Source organism: Mirounga leonina, unplaced genomic scaffold (genome assembly GCF_011800145.1).
Source record: "Mirounga leonina isolate KUSES-001 unplaced genomic scaffold, KU_Mleo_1.0 Mir_54, whole genome shotgun sequence".
NCBI lineage: Eukaryota > Metazoa > Chordata > Mammalia > Carnivora > Phocidae > Mirounga > Mirounga leonina.
This window is the reverse complement of record NW_023270812.1, coordinates 2614825-2631666: the sequence shown is the minus strand read 5'-3', so window position 1 is coordinate 2631666 and position 16842 is coordinate 2614825. Positions and strand designations below refer to the sequence as shown.

The following is a 16842-nucleotide window of genomic DNA, read 5'->3' as shown; positions in this document are numbered from 1 at the left end:
TGTTCCAAGGGCAGCTCTGCAAGTAAACTGCTGCATCAGAGAGGGCATGCATTTTAAATAGTAATGCATGTTATCAAACTGCCTTCCAGATGCTTCATCAATTTATCCTTCCTCCAGCTTTGCATCAGAACATGCCTGTCTGAACATGCCTTTCCTCACACTCGGTATTAAAACATTTTAATTCTCTGACCCTTTAAGAGCAGACTCTAAAAATGAGTATTTTCCTATGTTTATTGGCTATTTGCACCTTGCCTGTGTGGGAAGAAAGCCAGATTTAAAATAACTGGCGCTGAGGAGAGCAAACACAGACTGATCTGGAGCAGTGTGCAGGGTGGAAAGGGGAGGTGCGCCCTGCATTGCCTGACCGGGGAGAGGGCAGGGCTGGCTCCTCCAAATAAAACTGTCCCCTGGGAGAGCACACACTGCCAGAGTAATGTGAAAATCCCAACGGGCATAACCCTGGAACAAAAATAGTTTTTTCCTATTGACATTCAAGAGAATGAAAGAATGAGTAAACCTGACAGCAAAAGTTTTAAAAGCTACCAATTAAAAATGGCTGCCTGGTTTCCTATTCATGACATTTTTCATGGTATTTATAAACGCACCACCATTTTGGTCTATTTAAATTCTTCTTCTATTCCAGATAACTGAAAGCATAGATGTTTTTACTTGAGAAGGGGGCGCCTGGGTGGCTCAGTTGGTTGAGCGTCTGACTCTTGATTTTGGCTCATGTCATGATCTCAGGGCTGTGGGACAGAGCCCCGCGTCGGGCTCCAGGCTCGGCGTGGAGCCTGCTCAGGATTCTCTCTCTCCCTCCCCCTTGGTCCCTCCCTACCTACTCCCTCTCTCAAAAAAAAAAAAAAATTTTTTTTATTTAAATTAAATCCAAATGCTCAGTTAATTAATTATGGTCATGCTTTCTATATTTTGTTACTTCTAGTTTCAGTTCACTTTTTCTTTGCTTTCAAAGGATCTGGTTAGATTTAATGTTAGAATGGATTAGTAAAATCCACCTTCAAAAAGTTGGTTTTATTTCGACTTATGCTACTCAGTTCCTACTGCTACATTTAGATACCGAGGAAGCTACTTCGTAACAGAGTAAGACTTGAGCCTGATGGTGAATTTGCGGTCAGAGTGCTTTAGTCCATCCTGAGACAGCGGCTGAAGTAGGTCCCTGAATTAAAATAGGATGAATATTTTTTCATCTTTTGTTTCCTTTGCTTATTCTAAATCATCTCAGCATCATTCCCTTTTACTAAAATGTTGTCTTTTACTCGATGCAAACCCATTTCATGGATGTTTTTGTTTAACTCGGTAAACTCAGCTGAGTTGGCTTTGCCCCCAGGGGACATCTGGCACCATCTGCAGATAATTTTGATGGTCACACCTGAGGGCAACTAGATGTTACTGGCACGCAGAGAGCAGAGGCCAGGGGTGTTGCTACACTGCACAACGCAGAGCTCAGGCCCCAGTATCCACAGCACTCATGCTGAGAATCCCTGGTAAACTTCAAGTGAGGCTTGACTACTGTTTCTTCATGTTTTATCCTGAGTAATCTTTAACTGACCAATGTTCTCAGGTATTCTAGAGTAACAAAATGCAGGAAAATGCTCAACTACGGTGACCTCTTTGCCTCTGAATTTTAAAATTGGGCCAGACTAATTTGTAATTCAGGATGTCCACCAAAAGCTATTTAAAAATGTATAAAATCGGGGTACCTGGGTGGCTCAGCTGGTTAGGCGTCTGACTTCAGCTCAGTTCATGATTTGGGGATACTGGGATTGGGCCCCCGAGTCGGGACTCCCTGCTCAGCGGGGAGTCTGCTTCTCCCTCTCCTTCCGCTCCTCCCCTGTTCACTCTCTCTCTCTCAAATAAATAAAATCTTTAAAAAATAAATAAATCAAAACGTACAGAATCTGCAGTTAACATATGGTAACAGCACTTGGATAAATTATCTTGGAAGGTTAAGATATAAACATTCTGTAAGCAAATAATTACTAAGTGATAGGACTATGACGCTTCACATAATTGAAAACCTTCTATGTAGTTAAAGAATATCAAGAAATAACACGCCCTAAAGCCCATTTGTTTCTAAGGATGCAGGAAGCGGTGACATTTTGATCTCCATCTTCTGACTTTTCTTGTTGCCGCTCACCCAAGGTAATCATTTAACGGTAACTGAACTAGGCAGAGTCACCTAAACTGGTCAAACTTTCATTAAAATTAATGTCGAATTTCCGTGTATTTTTCTCAACTCATCCCACGGCTTTAAGTTTCCTAGAGGCAATACAACAGCAGTAGTGAGTGCTGAGCGCTGGATTTGTGGCCACTTTTCACCTGCACTGCATCTGCAAGATGAGTGTAAGAAACACGCCAAGGTCAGAGAAATCATTTCCTGTTCCAGCTGGAGCTCTGACACTCATCGCCTCAGTGTGGGACCCTGCCTTTCCTCCCCCACTTGGGAGAATATTTGCACCTTAAAGGGTCTGTGTTTGTATCATGCCAGACTTCTAGAAGCAACGCTCAATGGACACCCTGCATTCTCTCTTATAATCAACTTTAAAAACAGTCTTCAGCCGGTCTAACAGGCAAGTTTTTGTTAATGCCCAACAGAAATGCCACACAGACATCTAACAGCTACTTTGTGCTTTCAGGGAACAGCATCCGCTACAACACATCGTGAGCCGTCAGAGATGCGTTGCTCTCTCAGTCCAGCCAGATGACGGAAGACTCACCTGGTTGTTACTGTTGGCAGCTGACGAATTGGCCTGAGCTGTACTTGCTGAGAGGGAATCGAGGAAGGCCTGGTCAGCCACTGAATTTCCACAAGAAAATGGGTCTTTTCCATCGTTGGGCAAAATCTGAATATTAGAAAGAACCACAGTTTTTTCATAGATTAGGGGTAGTTCACAGAGTCTCTAAAGGCAAGCAAAAATTGTCATCTATTATGGAAAAGAGGTTTATATTCTTAAAAGGTAGGGTAGCCTTTGAACATCTATATTAACTATTCCTTTCTAGAAGTATGCAGAGTTCTAGAAAATGCAATCAATGCCAGCACCAACTTAAATCCTCAGATTGTTCTCCTTCTTGTCCATTTTTAGGATCCTGCCTGCACAGTGCACAGAGGTAAAGCATGACACAAACATTAAGACAGGTGGGCTGAGTCCAGGGGCCTGTGAGCCCTCTGGAACTGCACAGGCGAGCCTGGGGTGCATGCACATGCACAGATTTCTGAGAAGAAGAGCCACAGATTCATCGGATTCTCCAGAGGGTTCAAAATTCCCCACCCCAACTCTCCATCAAGAACAACAGGGAGAGAGACAGCACCCAGGTAAACATCCCCCCGGGGCACCATTCCTCTCTGCTTGAGGGAACCAGAGGGCCCTTGTTCTTGATCTCACTTCCGTTTTACTCACAGGGCACCAGGCAACCTTGGTTTCAGTTGGTCACTGGAGGGGGGAGAGGCAAGCTGACCCAAGTATCCAGAACTCAAGTTTGAGTAACCTACAGACAACCAGCAGGGGGCGCCAGGAGGTTGGCTCAGAGGGGGGTTTGTCAGCTGAGTGTGTCCTAGGTGGGAGGCTCCTTCCAGGGGCTGGAACACTACCCTTGCCATCTATGGGCACAGAGCTTAAACCAGGTTAGTAGCTCCCAGGAGCTCATCCAAGACCCTCTGTTTATGGGAATGGGAGTGCGGGCTGAGGGATAGGTCCTAAACCAGCACAGAACAAAGAGAGCTACTTAAAAAAAAATCTTTTTAAACTTTGTGAATGAACTCGTAATATAAACAGTACTACAGGCAACAGCGATTACACAATATAAACAAAGGAAAAATAGGGACATTCATCCAGAATAATTAGAAGTTGCTCTCCCAAGAAGGAACTTAATTTAAATATCTGGAGTCACTCTTTGGAGCTTGGGTCTATAGGTAACATTTTTTCTTAGTTCTACTTCAATGTATTTTTCATGTTTTATATAATTAGGAGGTATTACTTTTACAATGGAAATTTTTTTATTAAAAATAAAGTTGCTACTTTCCATAATTCATAAAAAGATGTCTGACAAAGACCAGGTTTAATTACTATAGGACAATAAGTTCTTACTTCAACATAGTCTGTGGGAACAAGCCCCCGTTCTCCTTTGCTGTTTCTTCCTTCCAGCCATCCTCCACCAACATCCTAATAAAGTTTAAAAAAGAGAGAAAAGAAAAAATATGACATTATATTTGGAATTTCCTACAGAAATTTTGCTTTGTTATACATGAAAAAATAATTAATGTTAAGCTCTTTATTCCCACAGAGCTAACACTGTTCAAAGTTATAAATTTTTTTAAAAGGTTTATATGAGAGAGAGGGAGTGCAAGCGAGCGAGGGTAAGCACACAACACTGAGATCATGACCTGAGCCAAAACCAAGAGCCGGATGCTTAACGGACTACTAAGCCACCCAGGCGCCCTCAAAGTTATAAATTCTTAAGGCTTCTCTTTACTCTGGAAAATGATATCATCTAAAAACAAGAAAAATCAAACAAGTGATCAAAGACTGAAAAGTAGCCCATTCAATAGGCTAGAGTGTCATCCATGTGTAATTCCTCTCTATTCACTGGGTGGGGGCAGATGACAAAAATGCAGCCCCGACTGTCAAGAAGCAGAATGACACCCTCATTTCTGGAATCTGTGTTGTCCTTTGTGACCTCTGTGGCCAACAGAATGAGGTGAGGTGGAAATAACATAGAGTGAGTTCAGAGTCTAGCCTCAAGAGGCTTTGCACACTTTTTCCAAAAGAGCTGTGTGAATAACTTTGGTTGCTAGATGACAGAGAAAAGGCTCAGTCTCCTGGACTCCCCACCCCAAGCCAGCCAACCCTCAGCAGGGGAATTGCCAGACACCTGAAGGACCACGTGTTAAAGCACTGAGCCCCCAGCTGCCCACCAGGTGCCTGCAGACGTGTGAGAGAGCTCAGGTCAGTGGAACCATCCAGCCAACCTGGAGGTTCCTGAGCAAGACAATAAATGGTTGTTTGTTTAAGCCACTAAACTTTGGGATTGCCTATTATCTAGGAAAAGCTAACTGATCCATGGTTCCTTCATTCTTCTGGATAAACAATGCTAAACTAAATTATAAAATATACTAGAATTCCCACTTTTCAATCTATTATCTCAACAAAGTCCTACTTTTTCACCTTAAGAGTTGTCTTAAGTTCATAAATCATGTCTCAATTAGTTAATACCTATCTGAATTTAGATAACACATTTTTTTTGAAGATTTTATTTATTATTTATTTATTTAGAGAGCGAGCACGCATGCGGGAGGAGGGGCAGAGGGAGAGGAAGAGAGAATCTTAAGCAGACTCAGCTTGGAGCCCGACATGGGGCTTGATCCCATGACCCTATGATCAGACCTCAGTCTAAACTAAGAGTCGGGTGCTTAACCGACTGAGCCACCCAGGTGCCCTCATAATACATTTTTAAAAAATCATTTGAAGGGGCACCTGGGTGGCTCAGATGGTTGGGCGTCTGCCTTCGGCTCAGGTTGTGATCTCTAAGTCCTGGGATCGAGCCCCAAGTCAGGGCTGTTCTCTCCCTCTGCCTCTCCCCTCTCTTGGTCATTCCCCATTCTTTTATTTTTATTATTTATTTATTTACTATTATTTATTACTATTTTATTTTATTTAAATAAATGGCTTATTAAATTTATTTAAATAAATAAATGGCTTATTTTTATTTATTAAAAACAGATTTATTTATTACTATTTATTTACAGATTTATTACTCTTATTACTAAGAGTCAGGTGCTTAACTGTTTTTTTAAATAAAATAATAAAAATAAAAATCACATTAAGCGACTACTTTGTCCATTTTTGAGTAAATACTATTTTACCAGGAAATGAAGACTATTTCTTCATTTAAAAAAATCAGATAAAGAATCTTTAATCTCTCTAATGATTAAAAATAAACTATTTACTTATATACACTTAGTATAGTATCTAAAACTATATATACTTTTCCTACCCAGTAATTATTTTTTGTATCTAAAACATATTAAGACAGGTTTTGAAAATACTATCAGTATTAAGAAGCCACCATCCTCTCTTGGTCATTCCTGTTCTCCTTCCCCGGTCTCTGAGCTGTCCCAGGCCCCTGTCCCCCCCACCTGGAGGAACACCTGCATCTCCTCCTTCCCTTCCCAAGACGTCTCCAGCTGTCCCGGCCACCTTCTTCACATGCTACTCTCAAAGGTGTCCTGGAGAGCTGGCCTATCCCCAGCTCTCACCTCCAGCTCGGCCATTTCCATTTTTAAACTGAGGCAAAGCTGTAGGGAAGGGTTAATTATTTACTATTCTTCAAGCGCCACATATCTAACAATAAACTCATTTAATCTTCCCAAAGAAGCTTTTCTCTCTGACTCACGTACTTAATAAATCCACCATTCTCTCAGGTCAAAGGCCAAAACTCTTGGGGATCCCTGCCTCTTTTCTCTCCAACAGTATCTAATCTGGCACCAAGTCCTCTGGGTCTGACTCTGCAAGGCCTCCTGTGTTCAGCTTTCTTCAATTCTTGTTGCTACGACCTGAAGTCGCATCCCCAGGCTCCCGCCACGCCAGTTCACTCAATACACCTGTGCTAGATTAATTTCCTGGAAATGCAAGTCTCACGACATCACCTGCCTAACAACAACATCAAGAAGAAAACCCTTAAATGAATCCACTACTTACAAATGAAGTCCAAAGTCTACATCCTGGCCCACAGATCCTGTCTGATTTGGCTTGAAGAGCCAGTTTTCTTAGCCTGTCTGCTACTGGCACATATGTGCCCCGGACCCCTGGGACCCTTGTTTATGTGTTGTGTTCCCGCAGAGAGAAAAAGCAGAGGCTCAGAGGCCAAGCAGATGTGGTTTTGCACCCTTACTCTGCCACTTATAAACAAAGTGATCTTGGGCAAGTTTGCTTACCCTCTACGTCTCATTACCCTCATTTGTAAAACACAGATTAAAAGTCCCTAGCTCACAGAGTTCATGGAGAAAACATGTCAAGAATACATGTGTAGTATTCAGCCAAACACTTGGCTCACAGGCTGTCAATCAGCCTCAGCTGTGACTTCCAAGAAACACTGAATGTTTTCTAATCTCTACACCTGTGATCTGGCTGGGATCTGTCTGGGACATCTCCTTCCATTTCTGTCTGATGGAACCCCATCCAACTATCTTTGGGGGACTTAACTTTTATTCACTGTTTATAAAATATAGAGTCTTACTTCACCATCAATACTTCATAAACAACAGGGTAAAAATTTGTGTGGGTTTGAATTATCAACTTATTAAACAAAATAAAATCTTAAAAATAATTATTGTCCTTAAGAGACCATCAGATTTTAAAACCTCTTACCGGATTTGTAATTGTGATGATTTCTCCTTCATTAACCGTCAGTTCATTATTGCCAGGCTCAGCAGCAAAATCATACATAACCCGAGCCTATTGGGAATAGAGACAAACAGAGGAAGTTACAAATGTAAACTTCACAGTAAAAAATCAAACAATCTTTATCATACAATTTGTAAACATGCTGGCATGAACACTCATGACCGTGGCTATGGTTGTTTTGAAATAAAGGAAGACATATTACCAAAATGATTCATCAGCCCTACTGTGAGGAAAGAGGACACCAACGGTGAGGGCCCCTACTCTGTTTTGGAAACAGGGAAGGTTTCTGGTAGCTGCCCATACTGCATTCAGAGATCAGATCCCAAAATGTCCTCAAAACACACCTATTTCATCGGCGGGTTGGGGAGAGAAAAGCATGCCCTTTCTTTCTTTCTTTTTTTAAAAGATTTATTTATTTGGCGGGGGCAGAGGGAGAGAAAATCACAAGCAGATCTGAACTGAGTGCAGAGCCCGACACAGGGCTGGATCTCAAGACCCGGAGATCATGACCTGAGCCCAAACCAAGAGTCGGACACCCAACCAACTGCGCCACCTAAGTGCCCCAACACCCTTTCTTTACAGAGGTAAGAAGTGAAAATAGAGACATCGTTCATTCTGGGCACACTCACTCTCAGGGACTAAAGGAACACACAGATGCACACATGTGTACACTCATGTAAGATTCATACATACGTTTAGATTATTCCCTGGCAGTGAAAATGCTCACTATTCTTTATCTAGAGCCACTGGGATGAATTTTAATGATGCAGTACCCCTAGCCAACTAAACTCGGAATTTAAGATCCAGGGAGCAAGATATACTTACATTCTTCTCCTGGAATACTACCCACTATACCAGAGCCTCCACGGGGTGGTGTATACTGGTTAGCTGACCTAATAGCTGTGATTTTCCAACTTTTCCTGCAATAAAATCTTAATTCCATGGAAAACAGACTAAAGGGAAGCTGTTCTGGTTGATGGGAGGTGGGGCTGCTCCTTCAGCCTCTTCCTCAAGAGGCTCCTTGAGGTGTGCGTCAACCCAGAAACGTGGATTCCCGGGAACACCACTATGTGCACATTCCAAGATGATCCCTGTGGTAAAAAGTAGGTATCATATAGATATATTTTATAGTACTTAATAGATATTTTTAATCCGTTTCATATTCTAAACAATTGTCTTTCATGGACTATCTCATAAAAGAAGGTCCATCTTCATGTACCTAGGAAACCGACGATTTATTTGGAAAGTAACTGTCCTAAGTGGCAAGTTCAAGTATATGTACAGAGCTAGTCAAACAGGACTAATGGAACTGCACTCATTTAACAAATATTTACTGAACACCCACCATATGGTTGGAACTGCGCTAGGCCCTCCTGCTTGCTAGTGCAGTCTCCCCACACTTGCTTAATGATGCCTGAAATCTCAGAACAAGGATTAAGGATTCACAGCTACTGGTAAAAGGTTAAAACAAAAAAACAAAAAACAACCACCCTCCAAATACTAATTTATTTTGATATACGTTAAAAAAAAAAAAAAAGATGATAAGACTGAGGGATGAATATACAACAAAGCCGGTAGAGTAAAATGTTGTTTACAGAATTTAGATGGGCTGATAGTGTTCAATGGAAAATGATTTCAAGTTTTCTACATGTTTGAGGTTTTTTCATAACAAAATGTTAGAAAGAAACAAACGGTCCGGTCTGTCAGTCACAGAACGGCATCAGCTCCTGGCCTTCCGTCCTGAGAGGCTGGGAAGGGGGTGGCCGGAGCAGGCCGGAGCAGAACTCTGTGAGCACGACAGTTTTCCTGGGGTCAGGACACGGGACGCCTGATGACTCTTTCTCATACTGCTGCAAGAGTTGACAGAATTCTGCTGGTCACGTGGTGGGGTATTTTTTAAAAACCACGTCACCCCAACCTCAATTCCTCACGCATCGAGGGCAGATACAGATGAATGCGTGAGGAGGGTGAAGAGGGTCCCTGGGCCAGGCGTGGCCCCCAGGACTGCGAGCTTCCTGGGAAGGGCCTGGTGTGCACCCAGGAGCCGGATGAACCACCTGCTACTTGGTTATTGTTCCTTAGGGATCCCGGTTAACAAGTTTTTTCTAATGCAGCTAAATCTAATCCCCACTACAGCATACCAAAGCCTCTTGTGTACCAAATGTACAACTTGATGGAACAAGTCAAAAACGAAAACTCGAAACTCCCACATTTAAATATTACTGAACTTTAGCCATGGAAAAATATATATAAACATTGTAGGTTTATGGAAACACGGATTTAAGCCGCCTGAAAAAAAAATCCTAGAGACGCTTCTTAGAAATTAGAATTGAGAGCAATTTTAGAGAACAAAAAAATGTTAAAAAGCACATCCCCAAATGAGCATAACGTGTCAACAGAAAACAAATTTAGCAACCACTCTTACCAAGCTTAGGTAGCCCGGGAGCCCCTAGAACGGAAACCCTCGGGGCGCTGTCTCTCTTTACCTGCTTTTCTGGTATCTGGATCTGGCTTCTCCCTCGCTCCACCACTGACAGCATACAGAGATGCTGGCCTCCGCCCCAAATGCCCATCAGTCCCCCTATGCTTTGTACGGCCTTTGAGAAAAGGTCCATTTTTTGATGCTGCTTTCTCCAGCGTTGGCTACAGTTTAAGAAATGACTCAAGTATTTTCAGGAGCTAAGTCTCTACACAGTTCCTGGACAGCAGGGGATGGGATACTGCATGTTGAAAACATACCGTCAACAACAATCTCTTCAACAGCAATACCAAAAAGTCTTATAGAAGAAGGTGAAGGGATAGTAGACCGCAATCTTGAACATAAGTTCCATCATCTAGCGACAGTAAAATAAACATTACAGATCCAAAGCTCTCGATGGTCCAGGCACTGGACTAGACCTGTGGCGCCACGCCGCGGGTATGTGCGGAACCCATCATCCTTAACACGCATTTCCTTTTGAGAGAGAACAGAGGGGTATCAAAGTATTCAATCTTCTTGACCACGTCGCAAACATCTGTTGTCTGCTCCACATCCCTTCCTTCTGGAAACTTCCTGCTTGACTCCAAGCCATTGGTAAGCACATAACCCAAACAGGGATAATCAGAACTCTTTCCTAGAAATCGATACAGATGCTGGGGAGCAAGGGTCTTTTTCTCTGAAAATGCTGCCAGTGGCTAACTAGCTGAGGTACAAAGTGGAATGACAAAGAGAAAGAACGTCCTGAGGGGATCACTCGAGGGACAAGCCTGAGGCTGCTCTCCTGCTCTCAGACACAAGAGCCATCGGGTCTCCTTTCGTGCCTAAGCTAATGGGAGTTCAGATTCTGTCACACAACCAAGAGAGCCCAAGTTGATACAAACCAATAACCCCAAACCAAAGAATTTATTAAGACGACATTTTAAATAAAAGAGAAACACTGGATGTAGTAACATTACTGCGTTTCCTATTTTGCAAAACAAAACACTAGAACCTAAAATGAACAAGAGAATTAAAAAGTTCAAAATGACAAAAAAACAAAACCGGCTGCAGAAAGTTCATGTGGGGGTCAAAATGCAGAGGACAAGTCCCCATCCTTAAGCACCTGCTTCTCTGGTTTTATATAAATCATAATTAAATCTAGGGAAAAGCAGTAAATCTTCAGTAATGTAGCTCTCTCACTTTAAAAACAGAGACACTCAAAAACTAAAACTAAAAAATTTTAAGAGATGGACAGATCCTTTATTAATGTGACCCCTGAGAACTGAAATTTTACATGTAAGTGATATTTCTATATAACTAGTTCATGCCAAGCTTGCTTTTTGTTTTTTTAAGATTTTTTATTTATTCATTTGAGAGAGAGCACATGCGCGCAAGCTTTGGCGGGGGAGGGTCAGAGGGAGAGGGAGGAGCAGACCCCCGGCTGAGCAGGGAGCCCGATGCGGGCTCGATCCCAGGACCCCGGGATCATGACCTGAGCCGAAGGCAGACGCTTAACCGACTGAGCCACCAGGCGGCCCTCAAATGCCAAGCGTGTTTTACTTCAGCACGCTCATTTGACTTCTTGTGAAATCGTATACTGTTAATGCTTTCCTCTATCTCATTTTTACATAACCATCAAGATCATAAGAAAAAGAACTTCCTTTAATAGACTCTAAGAGCATTATTATACCTTTAATATATGCAGATGTATTTGTCCTTATTCTAAATGATTAAGACTTAAATGCTTTTCGGTTTATAACAATCTGTGATTTCAGTTCAATCCTGGCCTGCGCTTGTTCAGCTGTTACTTTGCATCCAACAGAGAATCTTATATTATCCCTGTAAAATTTCATCTTGTTAGATTTAGCCATTGCCCCAACCTACTAAGTTTTCTGAATTCTGAAGCCATCATCCAACTCTACCCAACTACTGTTTATCCTTTCCTGCCCTAGAGTCCTCAGAAAGCCTGCTACGCATGCTTTCCTCAGCTTCCCCTGTGTCGTTACTAAAACTGTGAATTTAGGGCCGGGTTGAGGTCCCAGATGGCCACACACATTAAGAAACTCTTTCCCAGAGGACATGGATCGATTATCACATTTTGGGTATGTTGCTCTTAAAATTTCCAAAGAAGGTGTTGGGGCCAAGGGCAGGCCACCCCCAAGATGGACCACGTTAGTAGGAAGATTATTCTCAGCTGAAGGCAATGAGACCCTGCAGCTCAAGAGAAACATCTGCCCTTCCCTTAACCACATAGAAGAATCCACGTTGAGGGTCTTCCCCAGAATAAGGGTTATTTGCTGAGATAAACTGTATCTGATGACCCAGCTGCAGGGCAGGGCAACCATCTAATTAGCAGATACCTGCTCTTCTCACTGCCCTGGGAAATGCACTCCTTTCCTCTGAAGCCCCAGACCCCTGCCCCCATCTTAGTTCAGAACCTCCTATTTGAAGGAGGACTTCAACCACCTGCATTCTGACCTCAAACTTTCTGATTAAGTTCTTCTGTCCAGCTTATCTTTTAACTCAGGCAAAAAAAAAAAAAAAAGTCCCCATGGACAAAGCATGATGAGAACCAAAACTACCCCCTTAAGCAATAAGGTCTGCCTTGAGCCAGCAAGACCCCACATGCCTGACCCCAACATCTGACGTACCCACTTGCACGTACCCACCCACCTTTGCCCCACATTTTCCTTATACAGACCTGGAAGTACTTTCAGCACTCTGGAGACAGTCTTTGAGATGCTAGGGTGCTGTTTTCCTGGTGGGTGGTCTCAATGAAATCAATTCCTTTCTTGTTTTTACCACGGCTCCTTTCTCTGCCTGTGGATTTTGTCAGTGGCGAATGGCCAAAACCAGTCTGTCTGGGACCCCCGTAGCCAGGTCTTGCACCCCTGTACCTCAGCTACATATACCTCATTTTGCCTGTGTGGATTCCCTGTATGTATGCTATTAAATTTCATTTTCTCCTGTTAATCTGTCTCATGTCAATTTGATTCTTAGTCCAGCTAGAAGGACAGGAATGTCCCTAGAAAGGGACAGGAATTCATGCTCCTGGACAGTTGGCGTGGTTGGGCAGGATACTTTAACTTGCCAGCCCCTGCTCACCCCGGACTCAAGTGCAGCTGGGAGACCCTGGGACATCTGACCAGCAGCCACAGAAGGTGAGATTTCTTACCATGTCAGCCTCCCGGAATCTCTACCTGCAGAGTCAATGGAGAAGACGGTGAGAGTCCTCTTCTTACTTTCTAAACTCAGATTAGCAGGAGAAAATGTTTGTGGAACTAGTTCCTTGGGCTTAGTGACTCTGGTTACATTTGGTTACTGATCCATTTCCTCCCAGAGATGGTCTCTGTTCTCCTTTGTGTCTCTTCTATTGTTTGTCATCTGTTGCTAAGGGACATCTTGGAAGCCAAAGCCACAAAACTGGTGGGCAGGGGTCGAGCACTTAAAAGCTGCTAGGGCACTGGCCACCTCAAGAGGACTCCCGTGATAGGAGAAGTTGGCCCCACAACAGGGTAGACTGACACTAGGTCACCTGCCAACCTCAAGAAAACTTCTGTACAATGAGGTGTATACTCTAAGACAACACACAGTCCTCAACCCCACAGCACATCCCTCCCAGGTATTAGTGTGGCTCCAGCAGATCCAAGGCTTACTTTATATAAAGCTTTTGGAGTTTTCCTTTCATCTTGTTCCATGTCCTAAGAGCTTGGCTTTATGACCAATGGGAATATTCTCTTTGGTCTCCACCATCCAGAGGGTGCACCTTGGTGGCCAGTCGAATAGACTGGGGATCCGAGCCTCTCTCTGTCCAGCTGTGCCAGCTCTCAGGGGTGTCTGTCACGAGAGGTCCCAGCCCAGAGGAACTTCTGTCATCTCAACTTTCACTGCTTGAGTCCCATTCCAGAAGCACCTGCCTGGTGTTACAGATTAGTAGGCCTGTGACTGGAGGCATCTCACATTCTCATGGGATGCGGGAGACACCATCCTTACTGCCCGTGCCTTTAAACGTTCTTATACTAGTTTCGGGAGTAAACTTTTGGATCACGGGGTCTGCATCATCTATGTCCTTCTCTGGAAGCCTCTTGCATCTTTGGTTAAGCCACTAAAAGGCTTATTGATTTGAGTTGCTACTAATAGATCCTACTCACCAATGGCCAGACAATGGATCCCTTAAACTGGCTATATTAAAAAGAGAGAGAGAGCGAGCTCAGTTGTGTTATTAGTGTAATGGCTAGCCTCAGAGACTCCCCTGACAAGACAAAAGAACAGAAATTAGCCCTAAGACTTAAAAATAAATGTCCACACCCAAAGTAAATTCCCCTTCTTAAAATCCAGGCTCACCTGCCTGTTTTAACTTCCCTCTGAATTACAGAGATCATTCCGGCCTAATCCCTAGGCTCTAGGTATCTAGGATGCTCATGTAAGAGCTGAAAGCCAGAAAATAAAAAGCACCTGAGACTGGCAATACGGCTGGCCTCACTCCTATGCTCCCGGGCCCTGGGATCACGTTCTGCCTGCCTTGGGCATTCCTGTACAGTGTCCTTTGCAGATGTATCCCAGACTACCCTGCTGTGAAAGAATTCACATCCCCTGGACAGCTGCAGATCTTTAAAATTCTAAAATCTTTTTACTTCTACTTTCAAAAGACCCTACCTAATTTAGGGAGCAATTAGATTACTTGACTATATTTCACAACTTTGCCTTCACTGAGGAAATAGATGACCAAAATTTCTCCTAGGCCTTATACAAATGATCTGCAAAAGGCCAATGTTCAGGGAGTAATCAAAGCCAAGGGTAAATTTTGTACCCAGAAAAAAAGGCTTTTGTTAAAATGCTCTATACATACCTTACAAAGTCATAAATCTCTTGGTTCCCATTTTAGTTAAAATTCTTCCTGATATAGAGAAGCAAATTTAGTTAAAAATATGGGCCAATCGGGTGCCTGGGTGGCTCAGTTGGTTAAGCGACTGCCTTCAGCTCAGGTCATGATCCCGGGGTCCTGGGATCGAGTCCCACGTCGGGCTCCCTGCTCAGCAGGGAGTCTGCTTCTCCCTCTGACCCTCCCCCCCCCATGCTCTCTCTCTCTCTCAAATAAATAAATAAATAAATAAATAAATAAATAAATAAAATCTTAAAAAAAATAAATAAGGGCCAATCCCTTGATATTCAGGCTGTAATCCAGGTCTTTGGGGAATTAGGAACAACTGTCTTTTACAAACCTCTACAAAACCAGAACTATAACTCTAGAAACAAGTTAAAGCTCACCAACTTTACCAATCTCCAAGCCTCACCTATTCCTCTCAAAATGTTTGTACATATTATAAGAGATCAAGATATTGGAACACAACTGTTCTATACCTTTAAAAAAAGTAAATTTTAAATAGCAATTAATAGCAATTACCTTGAAAGTCTAGAAAAAAATTTTTTTACATTCTTTCTCTGTCCCTTAAAATTATAAATCTTATCTTTGAAATGTAAACACAATCTCCTGAAACTAAAGAAAAAAAGAAGTATTTAAAAACTGGGCCTGTAATGTCCTCTCCACAAATATTAGTAGAAAGAAAATTAAGATTTTGTTTATATCTTGTCCATTTTTTTGTGTGTCCATGTATATTGTAAATGTGAGATATTTTCTCTACCTCTGGATGGTATCGCTAAAATTAATTTATAAAAGAGCTAGTTGATTTGAAGGCATGCACTTGTAAGGACTGGCCATCCTAAAGCTCAGAAAGATAGAAACTAACCCAAACGTTTTTCAAGTTCAAGTGATCTGGGGCAATATTGGTATTAAAACTAACTTAAGGTTGCAGACATGTATTTAGAGTTATCAGCATTAAATATAAAATGTTTATCCTGCTTGTTTACTAAAAGTCAAATAAGTTCATGGTATCTCTATTGCAAAATCTTCCAGAAGAAAAAGAAACTTAGAATAACAGCTGACTTTGTCTGATGCCTCATCAAATTTTATGGGTATAACTGTTAAGAACAAGTAAATTAAATAGATATAAATAAAATAAAAAGGTTTGTAGGTAAACTTTTAAATAGCTTCCGAAATCTCTGGTAACCTAGATTTTAAAGTCTTGCTAAGTTAAATGATGAGTTAAATTCATTGATTGTCTAGATCATTTCCAATAAGATAAAATAAGGAAACATTAAGTAATGAACATGGCTTATCTACTGTCTTACCAATGCAGAAACTAAGGATAAATTTGGGTCTGTTAATAATCATACTTTATGCTTTACTGAAAGACTGTACTATGGAGAAACACCACATTCATATAAAATATATATCTGCCAATCTAATGAATTCTGGCATGACAGTTCACAATTGCTTACTACCCTGTTTCCACTAGAAATTAAGGTTTCTAAGCATTAAGAATTCTAACAAATATAATTAAGATCACTGGAAACAACAAGGGAAACAACTTGGTATGTGAGGAAAGTGGGATGTGCTTTTCATAAGAAAAAATATGAGGAATGAAAATGCATATTTGTTGGAGAAAAAGAAAATAACGTTGTCCTCAAGTGGGACTGGTTATTCAAAGAGGGAAAATTTAGGGCAAAATCTGAATGTAAAAAAAAACTTGTAGAAGTTTTATGGAGAAACAGTCTTCAGAAAGAACTTTATGTGTGGTCAGTACTGGCTGAGATGAGGATAAATTTAAATAAGTAAATGAGTTTTAATATCAAAAGTACCCTGGTGCAACCTTTTTTTGTTTGTTTGTTAAAAGTACAAAGTTCTCTTGAACTATTGGTCTGCTCTCCCTAAGAAATTGTAAACAAAAGTTTTTCTTTACCTTTTACATTATCTGCATAACAATTATTATTTGCCAAAATAATTTCCTATGTTTATCAGCTCTTTGATTACTTAAGAAAACTGAGTCTTAACAGGAAAAGAGCTAAATTTTGCTCACAACTCTGTAACCTGTATTTGCCTTTGAAATCTTGTACTGTCATTGTGAT

The 16842-nt window shown here is 41.8% G+C and overlaps 1 protein-coding gene across 1 annotated transcript in view; it reads right to left on the bottom strand.

Moving 5' to 3' along the window:
- Positions 1-10252, bottom strand: part of LOC118001802 (sorting nexin-9) — a 61280-nt gene extending 51028 nt beyond the window's left edge. Inside the window, exons 1-6 of the mRNA XM_034991945.1 lie at positions 10188-10252; positions 9905-10061; positions 8244-8267; positions 7383-7469; positions 4104-4178; positions 2736-2861 (exon numbers count right to left, since the gene is read on the bottom strand). Of these exons, the coding sequence (XP_034847836.1) occupies positions 2736-2861; positions 4104-4178; positions 7383-7469; positions 8244-8267; positions 9905-10061; positions 10188-10252 (534 nt within the window). The remainder of the gene's footprint in view (positions 1-2735; positions 2862-4103; positions 4179-7382; positions 7470-8243; positions 8268-9904; positions 10062-10187) is intronic.
- Positions 10253-16842: the final 6590 nt, after the last annotated feature.